This window comes from Polyodon spathula, chromosome 12, assembly GCF_017654505.1.
Source record: "Polyodon spathula isolate WHYD16114869_AA chromosome 12, ASM1765450v1, whole genome shotgun sequence".
In the NCBI taxonomy this organism is placed as follows: domain Eukaryota; kingdom Metazoa; phylum Chordata; class Actinopteri; order Acipenseriformes; family Polyodontidae; genus Polyodon; species Polyodon spathula.
The window spans coordinates 12,373,432-12,392,028 of NC_054545.1; the positions used below are offsets into that span (position 1 = coordinate 12,373,432).

General features: G+C 39.5%; 1 protein-coding gene across 4 annotated transcripts in view; it reads left to right on the plus strand.

Moving 5' to 3' along the window:
• Positions 1-18,597, plus strand: part of LOC121324040 (protein Daple-like) — a 58,873-nt gene that overhangs the window by 35,758 nt on the left and 4,518 nt on the right. For 3 of the 4 annotated variants that reach the window (XM_041265433.1, XM_041265434.1, XM_041265436.1), the window contains exons 10-29: positions 552-633; positions 977-1,135; positions 1,398-1,544; positions 1,849-1,993; positions 3,006-3,187; positions 3,346-3,483; positions 3,828-4,898; positions 5,010-5,137; positions 6,914-7,055; positions 8,142-8,330; positions 9,081-9,242; positions 9,903-10,180; positions 12,257-12,400; positions 13,275-13,461; positions 13,721-13,866; positions 14,238-14,327; positions 14,440-14,681; positions 17,398-17,595; positions 17,816-17,890; positions 18,402-18,470. In XM_041265433.1, the coding sequence (XP_041121367.1) occupies positions 552-633; positions 977-1,135; positions 1,398-1,544; positions 1,849-1,993; positions 3,006-3,187; positions 3,346-3,483; positions 3,828-4,898; positions 5,010-5,137; positions 6,914-7,055; positions 8,142-8,330; positions 9,081-9,242; positions 9,903-10,180; positions 12,257-12,400; positions 13,275-13,461; positions 13,721-13,866; positions 14,238-14,327; positions 14,440-14,681; positions 17,398-17,595; positions 17,816-17,890; positions 18,402-18,470 (3,974 nt within the window). The remainder of the gene's footprint in view (positions 1-551; positions 634-976; positions 1,136-1,397; positions 1,545-1,848; positions 1,994-3,005; positions 3,188-3,345; positions 3,484-3,827; positions 4,899-5,009; positions 5,138-6,913; positions 7,056-8,141; positions 8,331-9,080; positions 9,243-9,902; positions 10,181-12,256; positions 12,401-13,274; positions 13,462-13,720; positions 13,867-14,237; positions 14,328-14,439; positions 14,682-17,397; positions 17,596-17,815; positions 17,891-18,401; positions 18,471-18,597) is intronic. The other variant, XM_041265435.1, reaches the window with a different exon arrangement.

An 18,597-nucleotide genomic window follows, 5' to 3' on the forward strand; every position in this document is an offset into this window, starting at 1 on the left:
TTTGAAAACCCAGTGCCAAGCAAAAAATCTTGTAGGAGAATAAGAGTAAATCTTACTGCCTAGTATTGTACAATAGTGGGGTGGAACAAGCTGACTGGTGTAAATATTTTCTTGATCAGCCAATTTTTATATTTTTATATTGATTCTAAATTGATTCAAGCCTATAGAGATGGTGGTGTAGCGTCACAACTGTAAGGCTGATTCCTAAAGAATATAGTCTTTTAATTATAATCATTTCAGATATAGTAATCTGACCTGTAGAAGCATTTTGTTTCTGCAGTGGAAGATTTTTTAAATGTCAGTTTAAGTTTAATAAATCCTAAAGGCATCCTTTGAGTGTTCTTTGCAGTCTCACATTTTCATACATTTAATACATTTTAAAAGTACATCAGAAGAGCCAAAACGGCAGTAAGTTTTAAAGACAGTTTTATGTGATAATGTATTAAAAGACAGCAACAGTCTTGTCTTTGGCTTTTGATGTTTCATTAGTGTAATGGCTGCAAGGTAAATAAAATTGATTCTGACCAGAAATGCTGATTTTGTTGCTGCAGGGAGGAAAAGACTGAACAGCTGATTGATACCAAAAATGAAGTCGATCGACTAGACTTGGATCTGCAGAAGCTAAAGCAAGAGGCAAGTCTGAATGTTAAAATCCTTTTAACTAATGTATTTATTTGTGTTTGAACAAACAGCGAAATGACAAAGCAATGACCCACAATACCCGCTTGGAAAGCTGCTGAGAAAGTGCCAGTCCTTTAAGAACCAGAGACCAGTTGCATAAAACATAACATTTCAGTATTTCACAATGGATAACTTTCTCTTATCTAAGATTAACTTAAATGCGTTAAGTTGCAAGACCCTAAAACCTAACAAGTGTTTAAGGGGTAATGAAGTAAAGAGATACAATGTCTGCAAGTCCACCCATCCAGGTTATTGTTCACATTGTAATCCTTGTTTTGTCGCTTGTTGCCCCTAGAATATTCAGCTGACAGCAGACGCCCGCTCTTTGAGAGCCTATCGAGATGAGCTGGACTCCTTCCGAGAGAAGGCCTCCAGAGTGGACAAGCTGGAGACTGAGCTTGCCCGCTGTAAGGAGAGGCTACATGACGTTCATTTCTACAAGGCTCGCATGGAGGTGAGCATTGCATGGCCATCATAAACAATTAGGGGGACTCAGTTTGGTATTAAACACCACCATGAAAAATCTCTGCTTTGACCTAACTTGGAGTGGTTGATATTTACTTTACTTATTGTAGCTTAAGTTAAAGCTTTATAGGCCTTCTTTTAAAGGTAGTGCAAAGGGATATTTTTGTGAGGAGCAAAACAACTGTAACACATTGTGACTGTTCTAGCAGTCCTAGCCAGATGCTTAGACTTATTCTTGTTTTTTGTTGCAGGAACTGCGTGAAGACAACGTCACCCTGATAGAGACCAAAACAATGCTGGAGGAACAGTTGACGTTGGCAAGAGGTCGCTGTGATAAACTGCACGAGCTAGAGAAGGAAAACCTGCAGCTCAGATCTAAACTCCATGACATAGAATTAGTAAGAAAAAATAACTGGTCTCTCTGTCTGTCTGACTTCTGCTATGCAGCTTAGCATCCTAGGAGCAAAGCATTTTGCAAATTTTTAAAAAAACATTTTTATATGTCATCATTTCCAACACCAAGACCCCTGCTTGAATGTTTTGACTCCATGTCTACAGGCACTGCAACTTACAAAATGTTAAAGCGCTTTTAGGGCAAGAGAGATTTTTCTCTCTTAATGAGCAACCCCAAATTCACAGCAAGCAATTGTTTTTTTTTTTAATTAAAATTCTTCCATGTCCTTCTGTAACCGTTGTTTTCAGGATCGAGACACCGATAAGAAGCGAATCGAAGAGCTGTCAGAAGAGAACATGGTGCTGGAGATTGCGCAGAAACAGAGCATGAACGAGTCTGCACATTTGGGATGGGAACTGGAGCAGATGTCTAGAAGCACTGATGTAAATGATGGTAAGGATCTTTCAGAATAGAATCATTTAAATCTACTATATACAAAAACATGATGGTCAGCATTAAACGTTTATAGACTCCGGTTTATCAAGTTTTTGTATTTGTTTTTGTTTGTAGTAATGAACAGTTCAATCATTTTTTTTAGGCCAAATTTCACTTCATATATTGGGTCAGTCGTTCCTTATAAACATTGTCTACAGAGATGGTGCGGTGACAGTAAAACAAATCGTCTACACATTGCTTGAACATAGCATTTTAGCTTCCCCTGTCTGCTGTAAGTGCAGTGAGCTAGAGAAAAGTAACTGAACAGCAGCTTTTGAGTCGCAGATCATTTTAGAAGCACAGAGTGCTCTTATACTTGGCATAAAAATCATTGAACTCCATCAACAGAAGTCAATGTTAATATATAAAGCAGCTGCACCAGGAACAGGTGGTTAAATAAACCTGTTCAGCTGAGAAATGCTGAGCACAAGGTGGCTGTGTGTGGAATGTTTTAGTAGTGTTTGCGGCTATTAATAATGAGGCTTCAACTAGAAAGTAGGCAAATTATAGTAAAATGACAGTAACAGAGATTAACATGTGATGTAAAGTACTGTAAAGTACAGAATGCAAAAAAAAAAAAAAAAAGTGGAAATTGAAATTGAGCACTGGATTATGTTGGGGTGTGTGTGGTACTAGACACACAAGAGAAAAATAACAACGGTCAACTAAATTGAGTGGTCGTCTTTTCAAAACTCCTGGAACCTATCACTGTCTTCCTTGTGGGGTTCATTCACGGTGAGGCTGCTACTTCTCTGGGCTTTTGAAAATTATTCCCCCAGGATAACCCACTTGAACAGATCCTGTCTAAGATGAAATTTACCTTCTGATAAGAAGAAAAAAAAAACAAAAAAAAACAGCAACCAGCTATGGATTCAGTTTCTAGCCCTGTTTCCTCACTCGACGCAGACTAGAGAGAGAAAGATAGGACCAGTTGAATAATTTAAAGTAATGCAAGTTATTTTCTCAATAGCACGTAAGTCATTTGTATTCGAGTTGAACGAGTCTGCATCAAGTCGCATCCTAAAGCTGGAGAAAGAGAACCAGGGTCTGCAGAACACAATCCAGGAGCTCCGGGACACCTCGCTCACCCTGGAGGAGGGCAACCTGCGCATCCTCGAGCTTGTAAAGGAGAACCAGCAGCTCAGCAAAAAGGTGGGGAGCAATCTTAATCTGGGGGTCCCCTGCTGAGTTATGTGAAGCCTCTTTCTTTTGTGATTGATGTAGGAGGCTTAAATTAAGCCAGTGAAGTAAAAATAATGTCATTAATTGCCACTGTTGCTATTAGCTGTGTATTTTGTCTTGTGGTACAGATAGAGACGCTTCAGTTCCAGCTAGACCAGGAGAAGCAGACAAACCAGGACATGGAGACTCTGGTAGAGGAGCTGCTGAAGGAGAAGCAGAAGCTCATGAAAAATATGGAGACTATGCGGGGTGAAAAAGACAGACAGGTAACTAGCAGAACTAGTTCTTGTGGGTATCAACCACATTAAGTAGACCTGTGTCTTCATCACCTCATCAGCGTAACCTCATGAAAGTGGTCTGTCCAGGGGTTTAGAGAAACTAGTGAAGCTATGTGTGCTGTACCACCTCTGTAGACAAAAAAGGAGAGGTTCCTTCATAAAGTTAAAACTAGCACATTTTACAAGCAAACATTCAAAGGGAAAGAAACAGGTGTTGTCATTAAGATATCTGCATTAAATTGGAAACCTATTGTACTTTATAGGATCACAGATGATTCTTCTCAATGTAAAAGCTGTGTAACAACTGTTTTGTTTTTTGTTTTTTTGTGAAGATTTCAGAACTTGAACATGAGAGTGACCATCTGAACCAGACCGTGACCTCGTTACGGCAGAGAGCCGAGGTTGGCTCTGAGGCGAGAGTGAAGGATGTGGAGAAGGAGAACCGAATCCTCCATGAGACTATAACAGACACAGGCAGCAAGCTGACACAGCTGGAGTTCGAGAAGAAGCAGGTCTGCAAAGAGCTTGTTCAGCTCAAGGAGAAAGTACAGAAGTCTGAGGACTTGGAAAAAGAAGTGCACAAGCTAGAATGCACCAACGAGCAGCTGCAGAAGAAGCTGGCGTCCCTGACAATCACCTGCGACAAAATTGAAGCTCTCGAGCAGGAGAACTGCACCCTAGAGATAGAAAATAAGAAGCTGAAGAAATTAGCGGACAATGCACACAATGCAGCATTCAGGATTGAAACCATGGAGAAAGACAACCACCAGCTAGAAGAGGAGAACTTAGAGATGAGGAGGACGGTGGAAACTCTAAAGTTCACAAGCACTAAGCTGGCCCAGATGGAACTGGAAAATAAGGAGCTGGAGAAGGAGAAAGAGGAGCTAGCCAGAAACATGGACATGATGAAGGCCCTGTCCAAGAAATCTGAACGGTTGGAGGTCAGCTACCAGGCCCTGGACTCGGAGAACCAGAGGCTCCAGCAGACTCTGGAGAATAGCAACAAGAAAATCCAGCACCTGGAAAAAGAGGTGCAGGACACAGAGAAGGAGAACCAGCAACTCCAGAAGAGCCTAGAGGAGCTTAGAATCTCCAGCAAGCGTCTGGAGAAGCTGGAGCGGGACAACCGTGGGCTGGAGCAGGAGGTGACTCAGCTGGAGAAGGATAAGAAGCAGCTGGAGAAGGAAGCAAAGCGGCTGTGGCAGCAAGTGGAAGTGAAGGAGGCAGCATTGGACGAGAGTGGGTTTGCAGTCGCCACCTTGGAGAAGGAGAGAAAGACACTAGAGAAGGAGCTGAGCAAGTTAAAAGAAGCTTCCAACAAGGCCAGGGAAATGGAGAGGGAGAACAAGGACATGCAGAAGCAAGCCACCATTGACAAGAGGACACTAGCCACACTGAGAGAGGTAGAGTAGAGTATACTCATTTGTAAAGTGCTGCATGATATGGGAGACAAATTTTAAACATCCCTTAGTGTTCCCAATAGTGTTTTCTCTAAGAGTCTGGTGTATTTACAGGACCTGGTTCATGAAAAGCTAAAGAGCCAGCAGCAGTCCAACGAGCTGGAGAAGCTGAACCAGGAGCTGGAGAAGATCGGCCTCAACAAGGAGAAGCTTCTACAAGAGGAGCACAGCAGTGATGACAAGTAAGGGAATGTCGTTTACCAGACTGGGAATGGATACGTAATTACAAATACTCCACAAAGAGCCCTGCGTGGGTGGGATACAAGGTCTCTTTCCTACTTCTCTATGCCAGTGTCCCCAGCGTGGTGAAATATGTTGTCGCTCAAGCAGAATAATAATAAAAGCAATGAATAAAGACAACTATATACAGCCTCACAATTGAAGGAGTAGGCTACAAAGACTAAAAAGTCTATGCTGACAAACTAACATAGGATCAGTTGAATGAATATGTATTTTAATACTGAGAATGTACTATATTGAATGTCAGTTGGTACTGTATGTCAACCCTACCAAAAGTGTTCTGTTTTTCAAACGGTATTTATTTATTTATTTATTTGAATGCATCTGCTGGGGTTTTTGTTTCTCACAGCTACTGCAGGTGAGTCGCGGTAGTCTTGTGGCTGCTCTCCAGTCTCCTCTTGACTACAATCTGAATTGCTCATCTAGCAAATCTGTCAGGAAATAAGTTTGCCCTTTTTTAAGGGGTGTTTCTTTTTTTTTTGTTTGTTTCGTAGAGTATGTTTGCAATGTAGTTGTGGTTCTGTTGAACTTTAGTCTTTATCAGCTGGTTTGAAAATGAAAACATGTTGTCATTGAACCTTTAAAACATACACAGGGTAATTTACAAAGTCTGTTGGTCTATGTAAGGTGGGTGGCGGGGCATTTATGAAATTACTCATTGATGGTAGCCATATTAATAGCAACCATGACAATGTCCTTTTAATCTGTTGCCCATTGTTGGATGCTCCCATCTCACAAGTTTCATTGCTCTTTCATTGCTTGCTGTTTTCTGCAACAGTAGTGTAATGGGACAAACTGACTTTAAATCAACCTGTTTATATATACAGAATGCGCACTATACATTTTTGTAGCCTGCGATTTTCCTTAAACCCCCCTTGGCTGACTGATTTATTCTTTTTTATTATTTTTCTCTTGAATCAGTGTGCTGTGTATGTTGACCCACTGGTCCAGCTAACAAATAGAACACTAGCAGGATGTTATTGGCAGACCTTTTACCCTCTAAATGGGGAGTGTTGGCCTCAGGGATCTTGTGAGCTACTTGTGTAGTTAACAGTGCTATACCACTGCATAAACAAACACACAAGTTCTAACTTGTACTATACTCAGCGCTGTCATAAACAATGATGTGGTTATTACTTTATGTGAAAAATATTTCTCTGACAACTGCAGTTCCCTTTTATTTATTTTATTTATTTATGTATTTATTTATTTTTACATCTGACAAGATAATTACCAGGCTAGGGCAACAGCACTTTATTGTTTTTTATTGTCTGTGTTATCAAGTCTGGTTAAGCAATGCATTATATAAGAAGGTGTGTATTGTACATGTAGTATATAAATATGTTTTATCAGGAATATATGGGTCGGTGAGTGACTCATATTGCTGTGTATGTTTTCACTTGATTTCTTAAGACATTTTACTGCTGCTTCCAGCTAGGGGTGAATCAATTTTCAATTTTATTGGCGGGAAAAAAAAAAAATAGTAATACAAATCTGAGTCGTAATGTCATTCCTCCAATGATAAAGTATATTGGCAGATACATTCAAGCAGCCCCTGTGGCTTCAAATCCTAAACCATTTACCTGAGTGGGGATGTAATTGTTTGTTTTTTTGGGGAATATAATAAGGCTCACTTAATTCTTTGGAGTACAACAATCATCCTTTACCTCAATCTTAACCAGCAACCCATTTTCTCACCCCCACCCCTTTCCTTGCAGTAAGTATAAGATCCTGGAGACAAAGATCGAGTCAACACTACAGGAAACACTAGAGATAAAAGAGGAGAAGATCCAGTCCTTGGAGTCACGGCTTGAAGAGTCATCCAGCCTGAACCAACAGCTCCGAAGTGAACTGACCTCGGTAAGACTTCCACAGCGGGTTTGGTGTCCCTCCTTTTTTTTTTTTTTTTTTTTTAAATCTCAGATTTAATAGCAAAACATTTTCTCTCCTTGACTTTTCACAAGTCCCTTATATTGTAGATTTTTTTACACTGACTTCAGCTTGTTTATCTTGCCATCCAGTGTAGCAGTGTGTCCAAAAATCTTTGGGGCAAGACTCCAAACCTTCCGGAAAATAAAACCGTCCGAAATCAAATAATTGTACGTGTATAATTAACAAGATGCAAAGGGTATAGGCTAGGCTTAATATTTCTATTTCGCTTTGAATCTGATAAGAGGAGATTCGATAAGCTGTTCAAAGAAAATAGCTAAGAAGTGTGTTTCTGGTGGCGCCTGATGCAGGTGCTGAATGTCCCAGTCAGCTCTCAAAACAATTATTGCTAGAAGAACTTTGAGTCCTTCGGTGCACATTGTGATGCGTGTATGCAGCTATTCTGCAGCTCTGCTGCCTCTACATAAGTTATTTTCTGTGCAGTAGGTTCTGTATTATTTAGTTGCAAATAGGACTTTAGATGAGGTCCTAATTAATGCAGCCAGCACAAGTGAGTCTGCAGTGCTGTGATAGGATGAATGAACTAAACAATTTACTGAAAAAAAGGAACTTAAAGTTGGTATACTAATGCAGGGAAATAAATATTTTTTGAGCTCCATTTTTTTCAAGAAGTTCTTTTTTGACTATTGCCAACACTGTTAAAGGTGTTGTCAGCTTTATGGTTGGAAAGTTTCTCTCGCACGATTTGGATCAAGTTCCAGCTCAAAATATGCAAAAAATGAAAAATAAAATATATATATATATATATATATATCTCTTCACATTTTTATAGATTTTTTTTTTCCCCCCACTAAGGGTTACAGTGGAGACGGCTGCACATGTTTCCCTTTTTTTAGGTTGCTGTTTTAAAAACTGTGCTAAAGCTTGTTTGCAGAAAGTTGCTTAGTGTGCCAGTGCAGTTGAGAAGTATGGTTCCTGACCTGACCTGACCTGACATGCACCAAAGGCTTGGCGATTCATTCATCTAACAGAGGTGACTTGTTTTCAAACATGCAGGTGAAAAAGAACTTGGAAGCAATGAAGCAAAGACAGGAGGAAGAAGCATACCACTTGAATTCGGCTAAAAGCTCTCCGGAGAAACAGCCACCGAACAGCCAGAACAAGGAGAAGTGGGAGACAGAGCACCGTGAGACCACCATGGAGCTGCTGAAGGTGAAGGACAGAGTCATCGACACCGAGAAATGCGTGAGTGTCTAGACAGATCCGAGTAGAAACCTCACTTTGCCTGAAATGGTGAAATAAATATATGTATGTATGTATGTATGTATGTATGTATGTATGTATGTATGTATGTTATGTATATATATATATATATATATATATATATATATATATATATATATATATATATATATATATATATATATATATATATATATCTATGTTCTCTATCTATGTATCAATCAATCAATCAGTTACTGCCCCCTTCCAATCACGTTACCTGTCAGTTAAATTGCTGTTGTGATTGTACAGTAGGTCATGATGCCATCTTTCAATAGGTAAAGTTTAGATTCTAACAGGATGATGATCTCTGAGTTAATGGTTTCAGATATGTTATGTGATAAAAAGTAAAGTAGACCTATGTACTTTCGGAACATAATAATGTATAAGCATTGGTAAATACTGTATGTAGATGAATCTTATAATAACCCTCAACATGGACATTATTAGATGTTTCATGTTTGTGCAAGCAGTGTCTGCATTGCCTATGTCATTGGGCAGTGAGCAGAGTTTACAAAATAATAATGTTTTTAATGTTCATCTTATTTCTGAACCTTTTTCCATTATAAAATGGAATGTTGTTTTGAGTGGGTGGGGGTGTGCACATGGGTTTATTTTACAAAATATAAGATCAAAGATAAGCCACACTCAGGTGCATTTAATATATATATATATATATTTTTTTTTTTTCTAAATAATAATTTTCTGTTTCAGAATGCTGCCCTCCAAGCTGAGAAACATCTGCTGAAGGAGCAGCTCAAACAGCTGGATAGCCAGAACAACTTGCTGAACAGTCAGATTGTAGCACTTCAGAGACAGGCTGCTTCCTTACAGGAGCACAACACTGCCTTGCAGACGCAGACGGCCAAGCTCCAGGTCGGTGCCAGCAACATAAATTGCTTGAGACCAATCTGCAAAAGCACAAGGACTGTACACTCGCTGCTTGCATTAAGTCATGTCTTGGTGTAGTACAGTATGTTTGACCTGGCCATTTTCTTCTAGAATGCTGGGGCTGCCCCTTGGCTTTAGGATCACTGTCACACAGCATGGTGCACTGTGTATCAAAAGTGTTGAGCTCTATATTCCCTCATTTTTCCTCAAGCACTCCTAGCTTAAGACAAAGGTTCTTTTTGTGCATTAACTAGTCTGCATCATTCAAAGCTTCTATTTATAATTTGGTTCTGGTGATTAGGCTTCGTGGATAGGGTGCGCTACAGGGTTATTATATATATCAGCCTCCTGAATGTTACCTCTCACTCCTAGATTGCTCTCATTTGTCTAGTACCAGGAGTTTGTGCGTACCGGTCTACTTGGATGCAAGCATCATATTTACTTGCGCACCCAATCTAGCAGCCTACCAATACTAAAAGCTATTCAGAGAAGTTTTGCAGAAGGGCTCTAAATGAGATGTTAACATGTTGTTGCTGAGTTACTATTGAATTGTTTATTTATTAGCTGTATTACAGTAGAACTACATTGGCATGTCTGGGAAGCCTGGTTCATTTTGAATGTATTTGTATTTTATTTATTTGACAGGTGGAAAACTCAACACTGAATTCTCAGAGTGCCTCTCTGATGGCCCAGAATGCCATGCTCCAGAGCCAGCAGTCGTCAATGGAGACAGAAGCTGAAAACGTGGTGAAGCAGAAAGAGGAGCTGAAGGCCGCCCACGAGTCTCTGCTCCTGGACCACGAGCGGTTCATGGCCCTACACGAGCGGCAGTCTGTAGAGTATGAGACACTAATCAGCCAGCATGGCAGCTTGAAAATGACGCACAAAGCCTTGGAGCATGAATACAGGGATTTGAATGACAGGTAAGCATTTTTGCAGACTGGTACACTTACTGTTTAGATTAGGATAGGGGGTCTAGATTTGAGATTTTGTGGAGGCAAAGGGAGGTTTACCAAACCAGTCTTTTAAGAGCCAGCTAAAAGAACAGTTCTAAATTTAAATGAAAGAAGATGCTGTACTTCAGAATACGAAAATGTAACTTCTGGGACTGGTTTCTGATATTCCTGGGTTGTTATTATAAACTGTGTAGTTACTTGCAGCTTTGAGATAAGAGTAATACCAAATAGCAACACTGAATCTGTATCGATTCATTTCCAACACTATTAAAAAGCTAAATTCTATTTCGAATTAAAATCTTAATGGAACATGCTGACCCGTCACTGTGTAGATGAAGCTAGATGAAAAGCATTTTAATAATTATCGTAATTTTGTTTGTGGCATGACAGCTGCAACGCACTGGTAGGTGGTGGTGAGTCTGCAGGACAGCAGCTGTTACTCTAATGAGCTGAGAATAATGGCTAACACACTATCCCACTTATAGAGGCAGCACTTGGCAGACTGTTTGTTTAATTGAAACATCAGAGTCAAATGATCTGGTATTGTTTCAAAGTGCTTTTGTTGTGCAATGTTGCCATTATTAACTGTCGAGCTACAGCTTGTAATAAGGAATGGCTCTTTCCTTCAAAATGCAAAATGACCATTTGGTGCTTAAACCTGCCTTATCTGTGCAAAGGGGAACTGAACTACAAATTTCTGTAAATGTCTATTAATTTCAGCAAAAATAGCTTTTGGACATGCTTTTGAAATGTCCCACAAAACTGTTAATAGGATAAGGATATGGGCCTCATTGCATGTTACTAGAATTTTACCGTTGTTTTTATTACTCATTTGTAAATAATGCAATGTTGTGTTCAAAACTTAAACACTTTTTCAGTGTCATTTTAAGCATGCGTGGATCTCTTGACTAAAAAATACCAAGCTAACTGTATGTGGTAACTTCATCTGCTACCCACTAAATAGTTAATACTAGGACCGCCACGGGATTAATGAGATTTAAAATGTAAACAAATCTGTGTACTGTCAATACAATGCAGTTATCACTTTAAAAAAAAAAAAAAAACAATGAAAGAAAAATAGAACAACCGCATTACATTCACAAACGCAGATTCATTTATATTTTAAATCCAAACCAGTCAAAATGACTACCATGGGGGTTCTAGTGTTAATGGTTCTTTTCTTCCACCAGAATTAGCAAAGGGCTAAATCGGTCAGTCATTTGAGGAAACCTGTCTTTAATAGAAGGGGACTGTCTTTTCAGCTTATCTCTGTGGCCTCAGGTGGCTAATAGCACCAATGCATTAGGAGAATTGTACGTTCATTTTTTTATGTCTCTTCTTGGCTTGAATTCAGTGAAGCTGACCAGTCTTTTGGGAGACCTGCTCAGTGATTTCCCCTCTTCAGAGACTGGTGCACTTACTGTTTGCTTCCTAGGGCTCAATATAAATGAAACCCTGCTCTTTGCTTTGTAAGTTATAAATAACCTGGATGTCCTGCAGTTAGACACTACTGAACCGATAAAGGTTTTACTAAGAGTAAAGACAAGGTGTTTACAACGGAGTTCATGTACAGTAATACTAGCTAGTGTTGCTTTTATAGTCAAGTTAGTGGTGTGATTTACTCTAAGGAATCGTGTACTTGCAATGCGTTTGTGAAGTGCCTTGTTTAACTTATTTATATCCGTTATTTGTAGAATAAAACAGTTGGTCATTATTAGTAAGTAAAACTATCTGAGCCAAAACTTTAGTTCAGCTCCTAAGTTTGGAATATTCTGAATGCATTTACTGTAGTCAGTGTGCTGCATAATGAGTGACAAATAGTGTCGGACTGATTTTTTTTTAGAATTTGATTTTTAGCATAATTTTCTTATTCATAATTTCAGACTGAACCCACAGATTGGATAGGTTAGAGGTAAGTATGTTCTCAACAAACAAATACTTAGTCAGATTACCTGCCCATCTAGAGCTTTTATATATCACTGTAGGCCTTGTCTGAACAGCTCAACTCCTTCATTACAATCTTCTCTTGTCTTTTCCCCTTAGGTATGGCGTTCTGTTGAGGCAGAAGGCAGCTATGGAAGAACTGGAAATGGTATTAAAAAGTGAGAGGGAGAACCTGGCAATGGAGAAGCAGAAAAACACACTCCTGTTGGGAGAGAACAACAACCTGAAGGAAGAAATCGACAGGTTAGCCTTCCTGAATACATTCCAACTGAACCCACTTCCATTTTGCTGTTTGCATTTTAAAATTCCACTGTCGCTTCAGTTTTCAAAGCCGAGGCCCATGTTTTTGTTTCCCTTTTGTTACATTGGTATCTATTCAACTGCAACAAGTGCATCTGTGCCTGGTAATGTTTTTCAACATTTATGAATGGTATCTTCCACTTTAGAACCCCAAAATGTGGATAGGCTCTATCAGAAGTGTTCTGAAAGTATGAATATGTTGAGGTGGTCGCTAATTTAAAAAAAAAAAGCGGCAGCTGCCTTAGGAAAAGATGCAGTTCTATAAAGTCCTTGGTGACACTCCCAATTTTCTCCTTAAAAACCTATGTGCAGTCACAGGTTCATTAAACTACACTGTAGTTACAAATAAGTTTGTTAAATACATGTTGTTAATGCATGTTCCGCCATTACATTCAGCGAACTGTGTGTTAAATGCATGCAATAAGTATAAGTAAATGGTAACTACAATGTACAGTAACAAACAGTTAATGTACCTGTATTTCGAAGTGTATCGGAAAATACCTTTTTGCAGCAAGCACTTTGCACCCTTTAATGGTGTATATTTCGATGTCCAGACACCATCTAGTGGTGGTTTTGCAGTTTAATTGATTTACGGTTTTTAGATTTAATTTAACAGATTTTTATGCCCGCTTAGAACCCAATTCTAGCCTAATGTAGGTTATCAATACGTTAGTAAAGAATTCTAAGTACAAGCATGAAAACAAGAATAGATGATACAGTTTGGGCCGGAAGTCAAATATCTCTAAAGCTATGGCCAACCAGCATTCCACAGAACTGCACCTGTGTGATGTGATTGACAGCGTCTCTGTTTTTGCAGGTTTACATTCATGCACCGGCAGCTGCAAGAGGAGTACGACGGTCTGCAGCTGCACACCAAGGAGCTGAAGACCGCGCTGAACAACGGCCAGCTGGACCTGAACCGCTGGCAGGCTCGCTACGACGAGCTGAAAGAGCAGCACCAGAGCCTGGACATCTCCCTCACCAAGCTGGACAACCACTGTGAGGTATGAAGCCAAGGCAACCATGGCAGGGGCAGCTCTCACTTAGTCCAGTGGAAACTTCAGCCCATGACCTCACAGGGGGCGTGATCTGGTGGTTTTTCACCTAGCGGTACTTTTAAAATGCAATATATAAACAATCCCAAAAACAAGTGCATTTGTCCCTTGTACTGTAACTGGGCTGACAATGGTTATGTAAAAAAGTTATATATGGCATTTCAATATGTCATGCTTCAATATCCTAGTGTTAAATATCCCCCTGTAGCTGCTAAACCGTCTGAAAGGGAACCTGGAGGAGGAGAACCACCACCTGCTGAGTCAGATCCAGATGCTGAGCCAGCAGAACCAGACGTTGCTAGAGAGGACCATGGAGAGCAAGGAGCTCTACCATGAGGAGCAGAAACAGTGCATGTAAGTGGAGGCCCGGGATTCTCTTGCCTTAGGAACAGCAAATGTACCTATGTCTACAGAGAGACTAGAGAGGTACTCTGCTGTCTAGATAGAACATGACTTGGGCAGGCACCTGTGTCGTCTTGTTTAGGATGATTTTATATAAACAAAGTATGTAGCACTAGCTAAATTGTGTTCAAATCATATTCAAACAAAATATTAAAAACCTAAGTGGCGCTAGTTCACATATTTGGTTGTTATTGTATGCCATTAATCTGGCCATATTTTTCTTGGTAATCATTGATGGATTGGTTTTGATATAATAGTAGTTAATTAGAATAGAAATGTTTACTTTATATTTTAATGAATTTTTAAACTTTTTTTTTTTTAAGTGACAAATTAAATACCCTTCGACGACAAAAAGAGAAACTGGAAGAGAAGATAATGGACCAGTACAAGTTCTATGATCCGGCTCCTAAAAAGTAAGCATGAAGTTCTCCATTCTTTATTCTGTATAAACTCTTTGCTAACCTAAAAAAAATTTTTAAAGACTAGAAAAGTTTCTTAGTTTTTTAAAATATGCTTTTCTCTTAGGAAGAATAACTGGGTTGGTGCAAAAGCTCTAGTGAAACTGATAAAGCCAAAGAAAGACGGTTCCCGAGAACGGCCCAAGTCAACCCCAGAGAGCCTGGCACAGCCATTGGACTACCCGGAGGGACTGCCACCCCTTCCCCCACCCCCGCTGCCCCCTAGACTCTCTCACCTCAGCCTGGACAACAACTTGCTGGGCTCTAATTCCCTGGAGGAGAACCACAACCACAGCCCCACCACCAGAGGTAGGGTTAGGCAGGTCGGGCCTAGCTTACCTGTACAGTGAAACTGCACAGAGACAAACGTGTAAATTAATCCAGTCTAGCCGACAACCAGATAACAATCCAAACAGCAACTGTTAAAACAGATAATACTCTGTGTGAATGTTTGCTCAGTGTAATACGGATATATTGTACAGTCTTGTACAGAGTGTGCATGTTTATAGTGTATGGTTCACTGTCATGGTAATAGGGAGCCACACAACCATCAGGTGGAAGTTTCAAAAGGGTACTTGTTTTATCATACATATTACATGCAAGTACGCTACCCTCACTGATATAAACTGCCTCATGAACTGTGAAGGGAAAAGACATGTTCTCATTCTTTGTTCAGACTTTCTGTATTTCTTGGTGGTGAGGCTACTTTTCTTATTTCCAATGTGGTGCCGAACAAGGTAGTTGAAGAGTTTTAAGTTTTCTGCATAATCCAGATTTTATCTTTGTTCGTATCTCAAAAAATAAATTACAATATTTTCTCAATCAATATAAACTTATAAAATATCACTGTATAGCCAACATGTCGTGCATTAATAAAATGTTACACTAGGGGGCAATGTATTCAAAGAAGCAGTATTACGGCGGTAGTGTGTCATGTAATTATTTGGAATGCTGCCCCTAGTGTTGATATAAATAAATACAGATCTCATATACAGAAGCTAATTTATTTGACTTCAGGGTAGGGTTTGATTCAATTCTGAACTCTTCCTGCCTTAATTGGTGTTTCCAGTTGGGATGTTCCTTTTAACACTCTGAATAGATTCCTTGAAACATTAACAGTCAATGCATGTGTGGTGATTCTTTTTTTAAATTTTGTTGTTCATCCTTTTGAACTCATCTCATCTCATTTCCTCCCACTCAAACTCTTCTCTCTCTTTTTGTGCAATAACTCTGTAGCATCTTCATCGAAAAGATTCCCTTTTCTGAGGAGCAAAAGCCAAGAGAAGATAAAGTCCCCAAAGACTCCGCCCGGCCAACCCTCTCTCTCTAAACGCCTCCGGTTCTGGTCATCTTCTGACATCCCATCCTCTTCGAACGAACCCAGCTCTTTCTCGGAGATTGGGGATTTCTAACTCCTCATCCCCCCCCCCCCTCTGTCCTATCCGTCACCTTCATTTCCCTGCTCAGTCACACCAGACATGCACCATCCTCCACCACTGTGTGTGAGATCATAATATAAAGATACAGGTTTTCAAAGAGGATTAAGCAATGACAGAATTCAACACTCCCCCACATCGTTACTTTACCAAAAAAAACAGAAACACTGTGTAGCTGGGCATCCAGGCCAACAGTTGGAATCTACCTGAAAAATAGATATTTTTAGTAAGTAGTCCCTTTTTATTTTTTTATTAAATACTTTTTTTCACATTCTAGTATGAAAATGCACAACTATGCATCTGATAATTTAGTTGTTGTGGGGGGAATATTGTTGGATAATTTGGGAAAAAATATAGGCAATATATTTCACGTTTAAAATGAATTGATTACCTTTTAAGTAGATTGGCATTAATTTATCTAATTGGAATGTTAATTTTAACAATGCGTAGTAGACTAGAAAGAAAATACAATAAAAGGTCTTTTGTCTATAGAACAGAATAAGTAAACCAATGTTAGTGATTGCAGCAAGCTTTGCCTGCATGCCGTGTCACAGAGCATGCAGGAATCATGTTCAGCACCAAAGCACCCAGCTCCAGTGGCATCTCCATCATCCCCATCTGCTCCATTGCTTTTCTTTGTCTTGCTCTTGCTTTCCAGCCTATTTTCCCTTCTAAAAAGCACCTTGTCTTTGAATCTGTAATTTGGTGGTTGTTTCTTATCTCTGCGCTATTAGATTGTGTGTCCGCAGCCTCATGCATTGTTGATATCCATATTGAGTATCGCCCTAAAGAGATGAGATCCCATACACCTGATTTATTTATGATATATTTATTTAACCCCCCCCCCCCCCCCCCCCCATAATCCTTTTATTAAGTTAGCTGCTACATTTTGATACCCAATAAGTGCTTGCAAATTGAAAGCAATCCTGCTGTTTTTGATGTTTTGTTGTGCAGCACATAGTGATTTTGTGTCCCAGCCACTGTTGGGGCGTGTTTTGTTTGGCAGCAGTCTTGTAAAGTCCTGAACCCCCTTCCTTCCCCCATGTGTGGTGCATGGGGGTTTTGTTCTAGAACACATGGCATCCACCCACACACTGTTTCAACAGTATGAGCAGCACACTGTTTGACAGCTTTGCCATTCTGTATTTATCCAAAAAGCAAAAAAGAAACACTTATTTACATTTTTGTTTTGATTCTTGCCTTTGGAGTTTCATAATTCATATTTAATGTTTGATATACAGTTTTAAAAATGTTACAGTTCTGAAAATCAGTGTGGTACTAAAATTGAATTGGATCTGAGAGGTGGGGACTAACACAAGTTTGAAATTGCCAGCTAATCCAGTGTGATTTTAAGTTCATGACATTTTGGCCTCAGCCTGTTCAGTCTCCCACACCACAACTGCAATGAGATGGGGCCTGTTAAAGGTATTGCAGACAAATATCAATCTTAATGTTTTTTTAAAGTACACTCATGCATATTTGTTTGTGTCACAAACCTCCTTGCTGAGCCTTGCTAAAATACCTTGCTAAAGTTTACTGTACTTGGTATCAGTGTTTTGGTGAATACTAACTTCACCCATTGCTTGTAGCATTGAATGACAGTGGCCTCAGGCTAAGAGGCACGTACAGGAGTACAGGAAGTAATGAGAACACGGAGAGCCCAGAAGCCATTTCTAGGCGACGACGCATGGAGCTGGGATCCATGGCCTACTCTACCTCAGCCATCCACATGAGTGCTTCAAGTTCTACTCCAGTCCCTGGCTCCAGGCAAACGCTGAGACCTAAAGGTAAGCAGTGGATCTTCATAGCTTGCAGCAGCTTAAAGAAATTCCCCATTCTATGCTGCTATCTGAAACTGTAAAGCTTCTACTAACAATTTAGACCAAGTATATTTTGTATTGAATTATTTTAATATACCACCTGCAGTGTGTATACAGTATGAAATATTAAAGTTTTTGTGTAGTTATTATGATGAGTGTTTCATGATAAATACCATATATTTTTCAGGTTTTATCTCGGATGACGATCTTCGCTTGCAGTTGCTTGATGCAGTGTTTGCCAACAGTAGTAATGGAACCCAAGGTATGCATTTACCTTCAGAATAAAATTTAAAAAAATTAAAAAATCATGCTGTATTTAAAATATGTACATGATTATTGGAGATAATTTACAATTTATATTACATGATGTCTTTTTTCCAGTAAAAATATATAAGCCCAATTGTGAAGTTTAGTTGTGTAAAATGTGCTGTAATTTTGCTTTCCAGTTGAGTAGTGGTATCACAATGACTTCACACTGCCTCCAGCTCTTGGATGTTCTCACAGATAAATACAATGGCCCTATCCAATGTTACAGAATAACACCACCAGTCTCTGGTTTTCTCCTCAAATGTGTGCAGTTATTTAAAAATGTTGCAAGCCTCTCTTTACCAGTTATTTCTAATAGTGGTAGACTTGAGAGAGTAAAACTAAAACGTCTAGTAGGCAAACGTTTATACAAAAGATTATTGTGTACTGCATGTTCTAAATAATAACTTTTGAAGGACATTCCTTTTAAAGCCACTAACATATAATGCAACATGCTCTTCATACAGCATACAAGCCAAATACTTTAGACCACAGTCGAAATACCTCCAGCAGCAGCTCTCCTGTCAACTCCAAAGGTAATGTTCTAGAAATGATCAAGGTCTTTGTAGTGGCACTGAAATATCAAATCTCAATGTGCAGTTGAGTATAGAGGAGTTGGTGATGTAGTGGCTAGAACCCAGGCACCAATTTCTGACTTATGGT